The sequence below is a fragment of the Gouania willdenowi genome, unplaced genomic scaffold (genome assembly GCF_900634775.1).
Source record: "Gouania willdenowi unplaced genomic scaffold, fGouWil2.1 scaffold_14_arrow_ctg1, whole genome shotgun sequence".
Classification (NCBI taxonomy): Eukaryota; Metazoa; Chordata; class Actinopteri; order Blenniiformes; family Gobiesocidae; genus Gouania; species Gouania willdenowi.
In genome coordinates this window covers 149,589-164,480 of record NW_021144899.1, presented here as the reverse complement: position 1 = coordinate 164,480, position 14,892 = coordinate 149,589, and the positions used below count along the sequence as shown (strand labels likewise).

Sequence of the window (14,892 nt, the reverse complement as noted above, 5' to 3'; positions counted from 1 at the left end):
TGGCACTACTTTCTGTGACTTGTTTAGGCCTACTTGGCCTGGCCTTCTTTTAATTATGCATTGGCATGTTTTCATGTGCAAGCCTTCAATAAATATGATCAAGTAATTTACAGTTTACATTTGTGTTATTTATAGGAACTGTGTTTTGTTGGCACCGAGTCTATTTGTTGCATTTCTAATTTATAAATCTAGGCTACTTGAATGGATGGAACAATGTTACGTTTTTAGAGGGTAACTTGTTTTAGGCTGATATGTAATTGTAGACCTCATTGTGAGGCTATTGTGGTTTTTTAATGTGTTGGCCTTCATGAATAAGGGTTAGGGTTATAGTGTTTAGTCTTTCAGGCCGAAGTGTAATTCGGCCCCCTGAGGTCTCACTTGAAAAAAACCTGGACCCCTGACCAGTTTCACCCTGGCATCCCTGGTCTAAACTAAAGGTGACAGCAGCCCTAGGGACTCGTCTCACATATAGTGGAATGTAAATGGCTACAAGTCTGGTCAAAAAAGAAAAAAAAAAGACTTCATAAAGTCACTTTGTTATATACCAAACTTTTGATCTGCCACAATCTGTTTTTTTCATCTCAAGTTGATTAAAAAAGTGATTAATTAGATGAATTAATTACAGAGCATAATTCATTATTCACACCATGTTTTTAATCTCTTGACAGCACTAAGAAATACATTGGCCAACACAATACAATAGCTGACCTGTGTATGTGTAATGTGTGTACCTTGATAATGACAATGTCTTTGGGAGTTTTTGAGTGTGTGTCTTTGCAGCCCTGGGATTCAACAGCTGTGCGTAGAATCTGGTCCAAGAACAAGCTGGTGGGTTTGATTCCTCGCTTCTTTCTCTGGTGAAAGTCCTTCAGGTCATTGACCGCAGCACTCGCTCGTCTGTAACAAGAAGAAAAACAAAAGCATGAAACATAAAGATATTCCTTTCACTAAAATGTTTAATTTTAAAGATTTTCTCACAGTCTTTTCTCAGGTGGATAATCACAGCAGGCTGCCATGTTCACCAGGCTGGGTAGGCAGTACAGATGGTGGCTTTGGCTGTGAGGGAGAATAGTGTTGGCCTGTAAACACACAGTCATTATGAAGTCATTTGTGTTCACAAATGTGATGCAATCAATGAGAGTGGGAAAAAAGAACAATACCATATGGAGCAGTTCTCCTAGCAGGATTGTGGCCCAGATGGATATGACGTCAGTGCTGCTGGTGATCACATCAACCAGAGCCTGTGGAAGGTCGGAAACAGAGTCACACAGACAGAGAGATCACAACTCAAACAACCTCTCTGCTCGTTTTTACAATACCTCAAACAGGCCAGTCTTAATGAAAGCAGAGAGCAGCAAAGCCAGGTAGTTGTCCATCAGGTCAGGCCTGGAGCACAGGTCATCAGTTAAAACAGAGGAAGGCAACTTCACATTCACAGTGTAATGTGATTGTCATATTATCATCATTCATGTGAGCATTAAACAAATAATTGTGTGTTTTTCTTGTCATTTTGTGTGTTTTGGAGTAATTTTGGGTCATTTGGTTGTTTTATATAAGACTGGAGTCTTTTGTGTGTTTTCGTTGTCATTTTTATATTTTTCTGTCATTTTTTAAAGATAATTTTGAACAATTTTGTCTATATTTGTAGTTGTTTCATATGTTTTTGGATTCATTTCACAAAACTAAAATGAGGGCAGCATGTGGCCCCTGCGCTACCAGTTGCCCATTGCCGAATTAGAACATCTCTCTGTATGTTACAGTACCTTGATCCAGACCGTTGTGGCAAAACCGTTTTAGCTTCTGATGCCACAAATCCATCAGATAACCTCCAGTTGTCCTTAAATCTACCTGAGTCTGAACAAAGAACAGAGATCATCATATCAGACCCTGAGAAGGGTGATGGTGTTTTACTAACCTGTACTTGTAAGGGCTTCATGGAAGTCTGCAGATGCACGTGGGAGAGTCAATTGGAAGATTTCAAACAACACCTCTAACAAACCTTTCTGTGGGAGACAAATCAGTGAGACAACTCAAACACTTTTAAAATTAAATTACAGGAGCCGGTTGTAATGTCAAATCATTAAAGCATTCTTTTACTGTAAACCAGTTGTCATTTTAGCAGCAATTTTAGATCTCTTCGAAGTTTTGGTCTGTCAAAACTATTTTTTAGTTTTTGTTTTATTTAAGTCATTAGAATATTTTTTTTTAGTTTAGATACAATCAACTACGGTACATAAGGAATGATATCATTTCAACTAACTAAATCTACTCACTCAACTACTCACTTAAGGGTCTATTCTCCCGTCTGGACTTAAGTGCTGGTGATGTCATTTTATTGGGCTGTCTAGAAATCATGGAACCTGGAGTTTTTCCAATGCTTGTAAATGTCATTGAAATCCATTAAAATGAACACCTTCATTGATAAACAATATAACAGGTTGATTTGATCAGATCATTGATCAGATTATTGCAGTGTGACTGAGGATCGGCTGCATTCTTCAGTCTGAGTCACAGTAAAAATCTCTCTCCTTAATCATCATCATCATCACTGTAAAGCGTGACCGAGTTAGATGCTAGAGATATGAGGAAATAATCCGCCCGCAGAGCATCCTGCTTTAATACAGAGGGATGTTTGCAGTGAAACAGAACTATTGACTTCCATAATAAGCAGTTTTAAATATAAATTGTTAAAAGCGACCTGAGCTGAGCCTCATTAAAATATGTGTGGGAACAGATTCTGGTCCATCCTCATCCGCATATGACAGCTTGTTTCACTATGTAGTGGATCAAACTGTGACTTTACGTTGGACATAGTATGAAAATAGTTGAATCACTCTGACCAACGTGGACAGAAGTCTGCGTCTGTCAGTTTTACTTAATCGTGCAGCAGCATATGAATGATCACAGCTGCTGCTGTGTGACGCACGAGTCCGTGTGGCTTCAAATGTAAATGTTCTAAAATTAGTGATAGCACAATTTATGTAATTTTTATGAGTTTTGAAGAAGAATGGTCACCAATTCTTTTAACTTTTTTTTTTAAATATAGGGGACATTTTTTATCCATTTTGTTGAATTTCAATTGTGGTGCGGGGCCCTGAAAATGTTTTCAATCCTGTGTTACGTTGAATACAATTTATTCCCAACAAAACACAAATGTAAATTTCTTACAAAACAGACTTATTCAACTCAAAACAACAAAAAAAGACATTCTCCTAATATTTCATGGTATTTTGTAGGAGCAGAGAAAGACAGCCAGTGAAAACTGTGCCCTTTAATCTGCTGATACGTGACTGTTGAGGAGATCACCTACCCGCACTTCCATATTTGGTATACACAGTAAGCCAATCAGAGACTGGATCCCAGAGTTGCCTGACTTGCAGAGGTTAATGATGCCTGAGGGGTGAAAAGTCGTGGCGTTAGAAACAGGTGAAGAGATACTGTAAACTCAATAACAATAAAGTGTTGAGTGGTAGAGGACAAAGACTGAGATGTGACTCATAAAGATAAAGACAATAACTATTCAGATACAGCTGTGTTTAATGTATTGTCATATGCTACGGCACACCTCATGCATTTACCAAGTCTCACCGACACCTTTGGTTGTCCACTGCTAATGTTTCATATACCAATAAAACAAAGGTCATAATCATTTGGTATTTTAGAAAACATTAGGTTCAAGATTCAAGTTTTCAGTGAGCCATATCACGCAACAAACAGCACTAAGGAAGGACTATGAGATGGCCTGTTTGCTTGCATTCTGTCAAAATTTTAATCTAGAAGAGAACTTTGGTTGACCTAAAACATCTCAAATGTACGACGGCGTACTAGGGCCACATAAAAAAAAAAAATTATTATCTGGGCACTACAAGAATAAAGTCGTACTATTTTGAGAATAAAATGGTAATATTATGATGAGAATAAAATTGAAATACAAACAGGAACTTGTCTGTGTTGCTTCTCTTTAGGTTTCACACATGGTGAAATATTGAGCCTTTCGGCTTTAAATCAACTTCGCAGACGTTTGCGTTTGTTCCATCTACAGAACCAGACTGATTTAGAGCAAATTGCCTCTTTAGTGGAGGAGGAAGTGGATGAAAGTGGTCAAATCCTGCTCTATCCAAGTCATTGTTATTGTGTCCTTGGGCAAGGCACTTTACCTACATTGCCTCGTATGAATGGGTATGAATTGTGCATGAATGTTGGTGGTGGGCAGAGGGGCCATAGGCGCAAAATGGCAGCCACGCCTCTGCCATTATAACTTTGGACAGCTGTGGCTACATTGTAGCTTACCACCACCGGTGTCACTGGTGTGAATGGATAATGGTTTCTGTAACGTGCTATGAGTTTTCTAAAAAAAAAAAAAAAAAGCGCTATATAAATTGAAGCCATTATTATTACTTTAATCTCAAAATATTATTACTTTTAAACTCAAATTATTACAACTTTAATCTCGTATTGCTCAGATTTCTTTTTATTTTAACGTGGCCCTAAAACGCTGTCATACAAATGTAATCAAGCTAATGAAATTCTGAATTGAAACGTTTACCTGACCAGGAGCGAAATGATGCGACGAGAGACAATTTACTGGCAGTAAATTGATCATCCCTTTCTTCCCTGAAAAAAAAACCAAACATTTATTTTACAATAAAACATTTGACATTTGTGTTTTTCAGACATTTTGCCGCTCACTTAGGTCGCTCCTCTGCAGGGTTTTGGTAGTGGAAGTCTGTGTAAGGTGCCAGGATTTGCTGAGGAAGCCACACACTTGTTTTAGAAGTCGACAAACACACAACTTTTATAAGTATATATTTTTGATGGAGCAGCACCTCTAGTTCCACATCTACACGGATGTACTGCCTGGTGTGTGGGTGGTTTAGGAGGTGGAGGATGGTGGTCATGAGAGCCTCATTGATGCGAGTCAGCTGACAGCTGGTCACGTTCCTCAGAATGGTGCTGAGGCCACCTCGCTGTGCCACCAGCACTGGGTTCTTCAAGGCTGCAGAGTAAAGAGGTCACCTCCAGCTACACCAAGTGTGTGTGTGTGTGTGTTTACTCACAGAGCTCACAGATTATGGCAATACAGGCCCGCGTCATTTGATCGTGTGCTTGCTTTCCATTGTTTCCCACAGCGATGAGTGAGTTGGTGACAGAGGATGGAAAGATCAGCGCATTCACGGAGATCATCTGCATGAACACAACGAATGTTCAGCTTCTGATTGAGTGTATGGGAAGCCTGCTTATTGATGTTAGTGGGCACAATTAAGAACTATAGGTTATTTACATATCCCCAGAGTAATATGAGTGACAAGTCTCACTATGGGATATATATACGCCTCCGTCTCATATCTCAGAAGCTCTATCTTATCACGCCAATCCTGATTGGCTGGTGAAATGTATTCATTCACCGCAGATAGGCCTACCTACTATACGTAGAATGGGCAGAGAATGCAGCACCATTTGATAAGCAGTGCTCTTCTCACGCAGCGAGCAAGAACGGCTGTCTGGTGAGACATTTCACTCATATTACTCAGAGAACTGGGGGTGTGTAAATAACCTATAATTCTCTTTCTTAACATTTGTTTCAGTGTCTCACTATGGGATATCGTAGCTCCTGTATTGCAGACAAGCTTATTGCGCACTACACCAGCCCGCAGGGGCAACCACAGCTCCCCTCACCTGCCATCTCTTAATTATGCCTCGCACTGTGGAAACTGCAAGCTGAACACGCTTTGCTATCTTCTTGTAGCCCTCCCCGGCATTGTGGGCATCAATTACTTTCATTTTTTCTGTCTTACACAGCTTCTTAGAGGAACCCATGGTTGCTGAGTGTTTGTACAAGGTTTGTGGAGTCGCCGTATTTAAGAAACCCTCAAATTGGCACCAGCTGGCACTCCCTAATGACAATTGTTGACACATGCTTCAGGACCAATGAGCTGGTAGAGGTCTGAGCTTGTAAAAAGAATCTGACACTTTGAAACTCTCAGGGTGCCCCAACTTTTGCACATGCCAAAATTATGTTTTTCATTTTTGTAATTTTGTTCAATTTATAAAATAAAATGTAACTATGCATTAATGTTTCCTGACAATATTGTCTTTTTTTCCCATATACCAGAGAGACAGTAAATATGAATATAACTTTTTAAATATATAAAATATGCTGTTTTTAAAGGGGTGCCCTGACTTTCGCACACAACTGTATACGCCTCCGTCTCATATCTCAGAAGCTCTATCTTATCACGCCAATCCTGATTGGCTGGTGAAATGTATTCATTCACCGCAGATAGGCCTACCTACTATACGTAGAGTGGGCAGAGAATGCAGCACCATTTGATAAGCAGTGCTCTTCTCACGCAGCGAGTAAGAACGGCTGTCTGGTGAGACATTTCACTCATATTACTCAGAGAACTGGGGGGGTGTAAATAACCTATAATTCTTTTTCTTAACATTTGTTTCAGTGTCTCACAGTGGGAAATCGTAGCTCCCGTATTGCAGACAAGCTCTGGCGGGACCAATACCGTGAGTGCGCCATGACGCACGGGGTCCAGCCCACATGGCCTTGTAGGAGAGCTTTGTCAGGGCTGATTGAAAGCTGTCAGATTTCCCGGGCAGGCTCGGTTTCCGGATAACAGATGGCCGTGGGAACAGGTTGCTGCTACCAACGGCTCCACCGGGGGCATGCAAAGCAGAACCATGCTTTCCATTGAAATCCATTGATCCCATCCTGCTTCACAATATTTTCAAGAATTTCTTGAAGGTTTTCTTTAGGTTCTGGAAATAGAGAAGGGATTCCAGGTCAGTGCAGTCAGTGGCTCCACCTCATAACGTTCAGGGGATTTGCAAGAAATACTGTAGTTATCTTAATTATGCAATAATTCCAGCAAGTTCTGTTTGTCTTCTTTTTGAATAATATGCTATGGTTTCATTTATTCAAAAAGAAGACAAAAAAAACTATTACGCAGAAGTCAAGGACACATCAAAGCAAACAGCAGACGTCCCTGAAGAATACTGGCAGTTGACAGTCAAAACATGTCAGTATATCAAAGCTTTTAAGTTTTTGTTTTTTTTGGGGGGGGGGAGTTAAAGGGGTTACATTACAGTTTTCTTTCGAAAAAATATAATTCTTAATATAATGTACATATCTATATTTTAAGTGCCATAAAACACAATGACTGTACAAAATATGTATGAATTTATTTGTTGTTCTTTTAAAAATAATTTTTCAGTGAAATGGTCCCAAACTTTGAGACTTTAGATTGGTTCTTCTTCTGTTTGCGTAATTCTTCTTCACAATGTAAATGGTGAAGCGCCCAGAAGTTCATGTATGGTACTGCAGAAAATATGAAGCATCATGAATTTGCAACATTAAACGATGCATCGAAGCCGATTTTTGTAGTCAACATAATCAATCGTTACTATCTTAATTACACATTGATACATTTTGGGGACATCTTTACACTTTACAAACAGTTTGGGGGCACTTTGAGCCCAGTCATCTTTGAAATAAAGTTGCAAAGTCATTACCTCTGCTGAGATCCAATGGCACACTTCCCTCTGCACGCTCCCGACCTATCACACATACACGCGCACATACGCACGCACACGCACACACAGTAACTGACTGGGACAGTCTCTGTGGAGCTGGTCGAACTCACCTCTACGGCTGCTTCGTGCTCTGATCCTGCTCATCTCTGAGTCACACTGGGACTGGACAGTATATACACAAACACACATACAATACCTCCCACTTTGTCCCTTTTACCTTGCCCTTCTACAATTAAAAGACAAATCACAAAACAAACCTAAGAGCAGCACAAAACGTATCAAAGTGCACTTTTTTCTTTTGTAATCACACAATTAAAAAGTAACTTCCTTAATTAATTAAGTAAATACTGTAAGTTAATAAAACAAATGACTTAATATATAAAAAATTAAGTCATTTATATATATATATATATATATATATTTATACTATATCATAATTATGACTTAGATTTATTATTTTACTTTTCCTAGTTTATTTATTAGTTTTTTTTTACTGGTGGGAATGGGCTTCCTTACAAAGCACAAACTTAAAACATTTCAGTGGTAAAAAAATATAAAAAATCACTTGCAGCCGATGCCCTCGGGCAGGCTGACAGAAGCTGTATGCTATTTTGCATGCAGTTACATTTACTTTTATTAAACAATGCAGATGAGGGTCTTTTTAGAGACACAACAGTACTGTGGGTGGAGTTAAACTCTGATGAAAACAACAAAAATGATAAAACTGCAGTCTTTCATATCATTTAAATCTTTTTATTTTTTTATTAAAGTAGTGCTTGTGTTACTGGATTTACTTAAAGTATGTGTTTGTTTGTTTGTTTGTTTGTTCCCAGACAGCATAGAAATGCTGCGCCGACGTTGTCCCGACGCATATACTTCCATCACCACGATGTTGCAGGGAGAGCGTTTACACACTGGCAATACTAGTGCAGTGCCCGTAGGAAGTATGTATTGCTATAAAAAAGTGGGAGGTTAAGTCGTGATTTCATGGATGGCCAAATGAGGTTGTGTTTGAAGGTGGGACGTCAGGGACATTTAGGTTTGTTGTGAAATGTGTAGAGTGATAACTATTGTGTTTTCATATATCTAAAAGAATAAATTGGGAAAAAGTATGAAGTTATGCCTGGAGAAACACTTTGAGACACTCACATTTACATGGGAGCTTTAATTCCTCTTTAATTCAGAATAAAAGTTAAATCATTGCGCGCCCCAACGTTCACTAGACACACACTCACAAATAGCTGTATGTGAGCTCTTTACTCTGCAGCACGTGGTGCGGCGTGCAGCGATTGGCTTTGGCGCGCAAGTGACCGGTGGACAATTTTATGAAATAATTTATGAACGGTATCATTGCAATCCAAACAAATCCGATGTTGCACACCTTTGAACCAAGCAACAGCCATGCTGAAAGTCTCAGGTCAATCTGAGCCATTTGCAGAGATATTTGAGGAACACGCAGACAGACAGAGCTCCCTTGCTTTATAGATAAATGTTGCCGAGATGTTGGCATTTAAATCATTCACTGCCATTGACGCCTATGTACGTCAGTTGTGTTTTTCAACAGGGGTTGCTAGGATATTCATGTCCCATGAATATCAGCCTTGTACTATGATGTAGTGACCAACTGGTGCCATGTAGGTGGCACCTACATGGCCACCTATATGGCCACCTATGTGACTCCAATGCCAATGACTCCAATGGCATTGGAGTCATTTTGTATATTTTTGTGCATTTCTGTTGTTTTGTGTACTTGCGTGTCGATCAGTTTACTCTGCTCATCGTAGTAGCCACTGGGGATTGAAGGACAGCAGATTGCACTGCAGTTACATCCAGCAGAAATCCAGGAGAGTGTATGTGTGCTCCCGCGAAGGGGGTGCATTTCACAGCAGAGGTGCATTCTACAGCACAACAGGTGCTGTCCTCCAATCCCCATCGCCTCTGGTTTTGCTGTGTATCTGTTGCAGCAAGGACTCAGAAGATCCCGCTAATCCAGGTGTAATCAAGCAATATACATCTATATATATATATATATATATATATATATGTGATTCAACCGTGGATAAGTGCAGACGCCAAAAGACTCAACAGACTCATCCGCAGGGCCAGTGACGTTGTGGGGATTAAACTGGACTCTCTGACAGTGGTGACAGAGAGGAGGAGCCTGTCCAAGGTGAAATCCATCTTGGTCAATGTGTCCCACCCACTCCATGATATGCTAGTCAGTCACAGAAGCACCTTCAGCACCAGGCTGATCCAACCACGGTGCTCCACAGAACGCCACAGGAAATCATTCCTGCCTGTGTCGATCAAACTGTATAATTCATCTCTGTAACTTCACATCTTGATTGTTGTACATATCTAAATCACATTTGTATATTTGTATTATTTTTGTAAATATCTGAATCATATTGATATATATTTGTATATTATTATTATTATTATTATTATTATTATTATAATGCACAAGTTAAGTCATTTTTTTTAAACAATTTGAGGCCATTTTGGCTTATTTTTACCCTTTTTCTGCAGCTACGTCAAACTTTCCATATTTTAACCTTTTTTTTTATCACTTTTTCTTGACATATTTTTGCTCCTTTTAATGCATTTTTGCGACATTACTCCCATTTCTGCCACTTCCCCATCACATTGAAATGCCTTTTCTGCACTGATTAACCCTTTCCACCACTTTTACACTGAATGTCACATATGTTGACCCATTATTGTTACTGTTAACCTCTTTTCACCATATTTCATGCTTATTTTTGCCAATTTATCCACATTCACGCCAGTTTAAATTGTTCTCACATTTCTGCCAATTTTAAGCCAATATTGTCTAAAAAAAAAAAAAACATAGCGGACCGGACCAGCCCACCAAGACGATGCCCACCCATGTATATTAGGGCTGGGTATCACCAGGTACCTCATGATATGATAATGTCATTGCCCACGGTAACGATTATATCACGATACAGCGATATCATACATTATGATATCTGTCACTGAAGAAATTCAGAATTTATTGACTGCACTGAATCCATTTCACAGGAAATACAAAACATTGTATGAATGACAGACAAGTAAAAAAGTGTATACTGCACAGTGTCTCTTCTTAACACACACACATGCACACGTGCATGCGCAGGTGCACGCGCAAACACACACACACACACACACACAAATCACCACCCCTGCACTAAGAAATGTTAAACGCTAAATAAACAGTTTTTTTTTTGCACCCGCACATATACCCCTTTATAACACTGCAGAGTATGCACACCTCTTTGTACATCCAACCTTCAAACACATACTCCTTTGGCCATAATTGACAACTCTACTTAAGCCTCCACTATATGAATACATACTTCCGACAGGCACTGTACTAGTAGTTGTAATGACGGTTTTATCAATAACTTATTTGACCATTGGAGGTTTGCTGTTGTGGGTAAGAGAAGAGGATGCTCTATTAAGTCAAAATAACACACATAGCATAGCATACAGCATTCCCCAGTGGCTTGTAATCCTCTGCTCTTCTCATCGCCGCCCTGCCCCCGCCCCCAACACACCTAAATATCAAAACATCAGTGACTTGCAGTCAGAGTAGGCAAAGAAGGCAGTGCCTACCCAAGGGTCAATTTGTTATATTTATAATATATTTATGAATGATTTATTTTTCCATTTCCGATAGCCTACAATACCTATAAGTTTGAAAGTGTCCGCATTTTGAGCGTTTCATAGCCCAAATTACTGAACATCGCTATTTCCTGGAACGGCTGCAGTCTCACGCTGCTGTAAGGCAGAAGGAGGCCACGCCCTCTCCGAAAAGCACATTGCTGCTCTGCCTCTGTTGCCATAGCATGTTTTTATGTGTTTGCACATGCACAGTCAGTTCCACAAGATGAAAACCATTGACGTAAAAAGGCAGCTCTCTATGCTGTCTATGGACGTAACCGTTCTATACTAAATGCTATACGTACGTTCACAGTGCATTAGTGAATTGATATCACGTGACCGCGGCTGCTACGTTCTCTAGCTAGTGGGCGGGATAACACTACAGGCAGGATGACAGCACTAGAGACAATAAAGAAACTTTCTTTTGAGGAAAAACAACAGCTTTTAAAAAATGGGAGACCAACACCTGAGTTACCAGACCTTCAGCAATGGTAAGGTCAGAAAATTGTATTGTATTGTATTTTTCACAGTGAATGGAAGGATTGCGCCGTGTTTCTGTGTTTCCAACACAATCAACGAATGTGCTGCCATGTCATGATATCTATCTTGTTGGGAGAGTATGGAGGCTATATTAAATATTTGTTTATGTTTCTTTAATGGTGTTTCACGATGTTGATTTTGTTAGATGGCTAAATGCTTCTTCATGTGGATCTTGTTGGGTTTTCTTTCTTATTATGAATTTTATATTTTGAAAAATGCGTTGAGATGACTTTGTTGGAAATGGCTTTATACAAATAAAGTTGAATTGAATTGACACTTGCCAGCAGAAACATATGAAATTGTCTTTGGTGGTCTCGATTTGCAACCCCCTGCCTACCCAACCCTACTGGTCACGACATGTCACTGCAAAACATTTAGCTGAACAGTCTAAACACTGACCTGTAGGCTGCTGGGTCCTCAATGTCCAGAACCAGTGACTTGCTCTCTAGACCCACCTGTTAATTTAAATATCATGTAAGTGTCAACACATTTTAATCATGTTGGTTACATGAACATCAAGACTTTGCAAATGTTAACAGGTGTATTATATAAACTCTCTGTGGTGACAATGTACAAAGTCTAAATAGTTGAGATAAAAAAATTAAAATAAAAAAAAAATCAGATATTTTGATGCACCGTAGGCTCAGTTTTGAATGTATCAAAAATCTGTGTGGATCAGTCTGAAGATGAGCTGTAGCAAGTTTAGACTTCATAATTTGCAATTGATTTAAAAGTAAAAACATTTCTTCAGTGCCATTTTGGTGAAAGTCGCAAATCTGTTGCACATATTGTTGATTTGTTGTGAATTTTCAACATTTTTACCTTTAGAGACTTGCTGTAGCACCACCTTGAGGACTATTGGCCTGATGTTGCAGCTGAGGCAATCTGACATGGGACTAGACCTTTGTGGAAAACATTGGTGATTGTTCGAGCACAGGAAGCATGATTTGCTTTAAGTAAGAAAAATAACATGCAGGATACAATAGGTTTTCACAAACTTAGGCTGCCGGCACCTAAAAACCTGCTTGGTCATTTAATTTATTTGATTCATTATTGAATCAACTAGAAAGCATATGATCGATAGAAATGAGGAGATATATTGTATATAAATAATCCATAAAAATGATGTGTATGCTTGCATGCACATGTGCACATCATCTGAAAGGGTAGAAAAAAAACTTGTTCTAGGTAAACATTGCGGTGCGTCATTTGTTGTCCTTCCAATTGTTATTCTTGTTACCAACATCATTTTTCTTTGTATTGTTAACAAAAAAATGCTGTGGCAGGTGTTTCAAGTAGCATATCCATCAAAAATACATAAGGCTTATTCATATGACCAATGCCATGCAGAATGCTAATTGAAAGGTATACTGACACTTGGTGAAGGAATCATGGCAGCCTTTCTCTGCAGGCTGCTCTGTAGCTCCTCTGGTGGACGCCTTGTAAAGGAAAATATGTTCCCGTCATCTCTAGCAGTTAAAACAAAGAGGTCGTCATGGCTGCAGCGGATGTGGTGCAGTTGTCCATTCTGATTATCATGGAGGCTGAGGACCCAGTAAGATTGCATGGAGGTGAGGCTGAGGTCACCTGGTTGCAGAGGGTAAACTCTGATGGAACCTGAATGCATGCCACAGAGCAGCAGCTCTCTGCTGGAGCTGTAAAACACCAGGAAGGACAAGTCAGGTATAAAGTGGAATTTTGAGGTATACTGGTAAACAACCTTCAATCACACACACAATTAATCATCTGTCAAATCAGGGTTTTAACAAAGCTGCCTGATGTTTTAACTGTCAGAGGGGATTTTAAAAAGATACACATACTCATCTAATCAGTTAAAATGTCTATGAAGTTTCTCTTAACATGATTCTGATGTTGAGTGTAAATAAAAGTGGGACGATATTTCATGCGACAAGATATCACGGTATTAAAACGTCACAAAGTGTTACATTGAGTGGTATCTCTTGGGGGAGTCAGATTAAAAAATAAATCCACACGATCTCCTATACACCAGATTGTTATGATTAGTTTTTATTTTTCATTGAGTTAAAAAGTTCATACCCCGAGTATGTAAGTATTTTCAGGGTTAATTAAAGTAATATAAAACCATTATTATTTTATAGTTATTAGTCCAACTGCATTTTCATTGCCTTTTTTTCCTTTCAAAAAATATGGTATTGCATCGTTATAGTGAGCCCATGATCATCCATTGTATCGTATCCTGAACTCAGTGTATCATCCCGCTCCTAATAGTAAATTAAAGTCCAGTGTTAATATACAGGAAAGGGCTGGACTTGTGTCCAAAAACTCTGAACGATTTAATACAATAAAGCTATAAAATCTTGTTTTGTCATCCATCTGAAGTTAAACAAGATCCTCTAAAATATTGACAGATATTTGAACATGGACATCATTTTCAGCCTTTCAGCTCTGCAAACTGAATTTAAAATGAAAGAGTCAACTTGTTAGTTTGATCTCTGTCTACCTGAAGGTGATTGAGCAAATTGGGTCATTGTCTGCATTGTGGATTGGTAGAAAGTGAAAAGGTTCATCCTTTCGCTTTTCTGGTTCCTCGTCTTGATTCTCTGAGAACTTACAATGATACAAATAACCTGAGTCAAAGCCACCCTGTGCGACAAAGAAAAGAACAAAAAGATTCAGTGTCATAATAAAACTCCTCAATAATACTCATCGGTTATATTGGCTCATAAAAATGATATTATAACCATAATCATTTATAATAATTAACTCAAAAATCTGCCATTCTTTGTTGTGTTTAAACAGAAACAGTTAGCTAGTAGCAACAAAAAATGTACAGTACAGTGGTCTATGGAATATAGACCACAATAGAGAAGGGTGTTAGACATTCCTGAATATTTTTCATCAAATTTGATTTTTTGAGTCATTCCATAAAAATGTGTCTATGAGTACCATGGAAAGCCAGAAATGGTCTGGCTCTGAATAGAAACCACAATAGAGAGGACTTGGAGGATCTGGAATGTAGATTGGTGGTAACTCTTCCTCCTTTTCTTCCTCTTCTTCTTCGTCTTCTTGTTTAGCATCTTCACCTCCTTTAAAGCTTGAAGTCTTAAAATGTCTTCCTGTCTCTGTAAAAGCAGCAACGCACATGACACAACTCATCTT

General features: G+C 39.0%; 2 protein-coding genes across 2 annotated transcripts; both read right to left on the bottom strand.

The window, feature by feature from the left end:
- Nucleotides 1-449: 449 nt before the first annotated feature.
- On the bottom strand, nt 450-7,931 carry LOC114458597 (rapamycin-insensitive companion of mTOR-like). The gene is made up of 13 exons (XM_028441000.1): nt 7,653-7,931; nt 5,058-5,184; nt 4,827-4,996; nt 4,690-4,748; nt 4,547-4,614; nt 3,311-3,393; nt 1,916-2,003; nt 1,764-1,854; nt 1,320-1,386; nt 1,161-1,241; nt 979-1,079; nt 732-897; nt 450-494 (listed from the first exon to the last, which is right to left on the bottom strand). The coding sequence occupies exons 2-13, from the start codon at nt 5,182-5,184 to the stop codon at nt 450-452; spliced, it is 1,146 nt and encodes a 381-aa protein (XP_028296801.1). The 5' UTR covers nt 7,653-7,931.
- LOC114458621 (cilia- and flagella-associated protein 44-like) lies at nt 6,713-14,795 on the bottom strand. The gene is made up of 6 exons (XM_028441050.1): nt 14,680-14,795; nt 14,234-14,376; nt 13,127-13,406; nt 12,151-12,206; nt 7,522-7,566; nt 6,713-6,768 (listed from the first exon to the last, which is right to left on the bottom strand). Exons 1-6 carry the CDS (start codon nt 14,680-14,682, stop codon nt 6,762-6,764), a joined length of 534 nt encoding a protein of 177 aa, XP_028296851.1. The 5' UTR covers nt 14,683-14,795; the 3' UTR covers nt 6,713-6,761.
- Between the last annotated feature and the right edge of the window lie 97 nt (nt 14,796-14,892).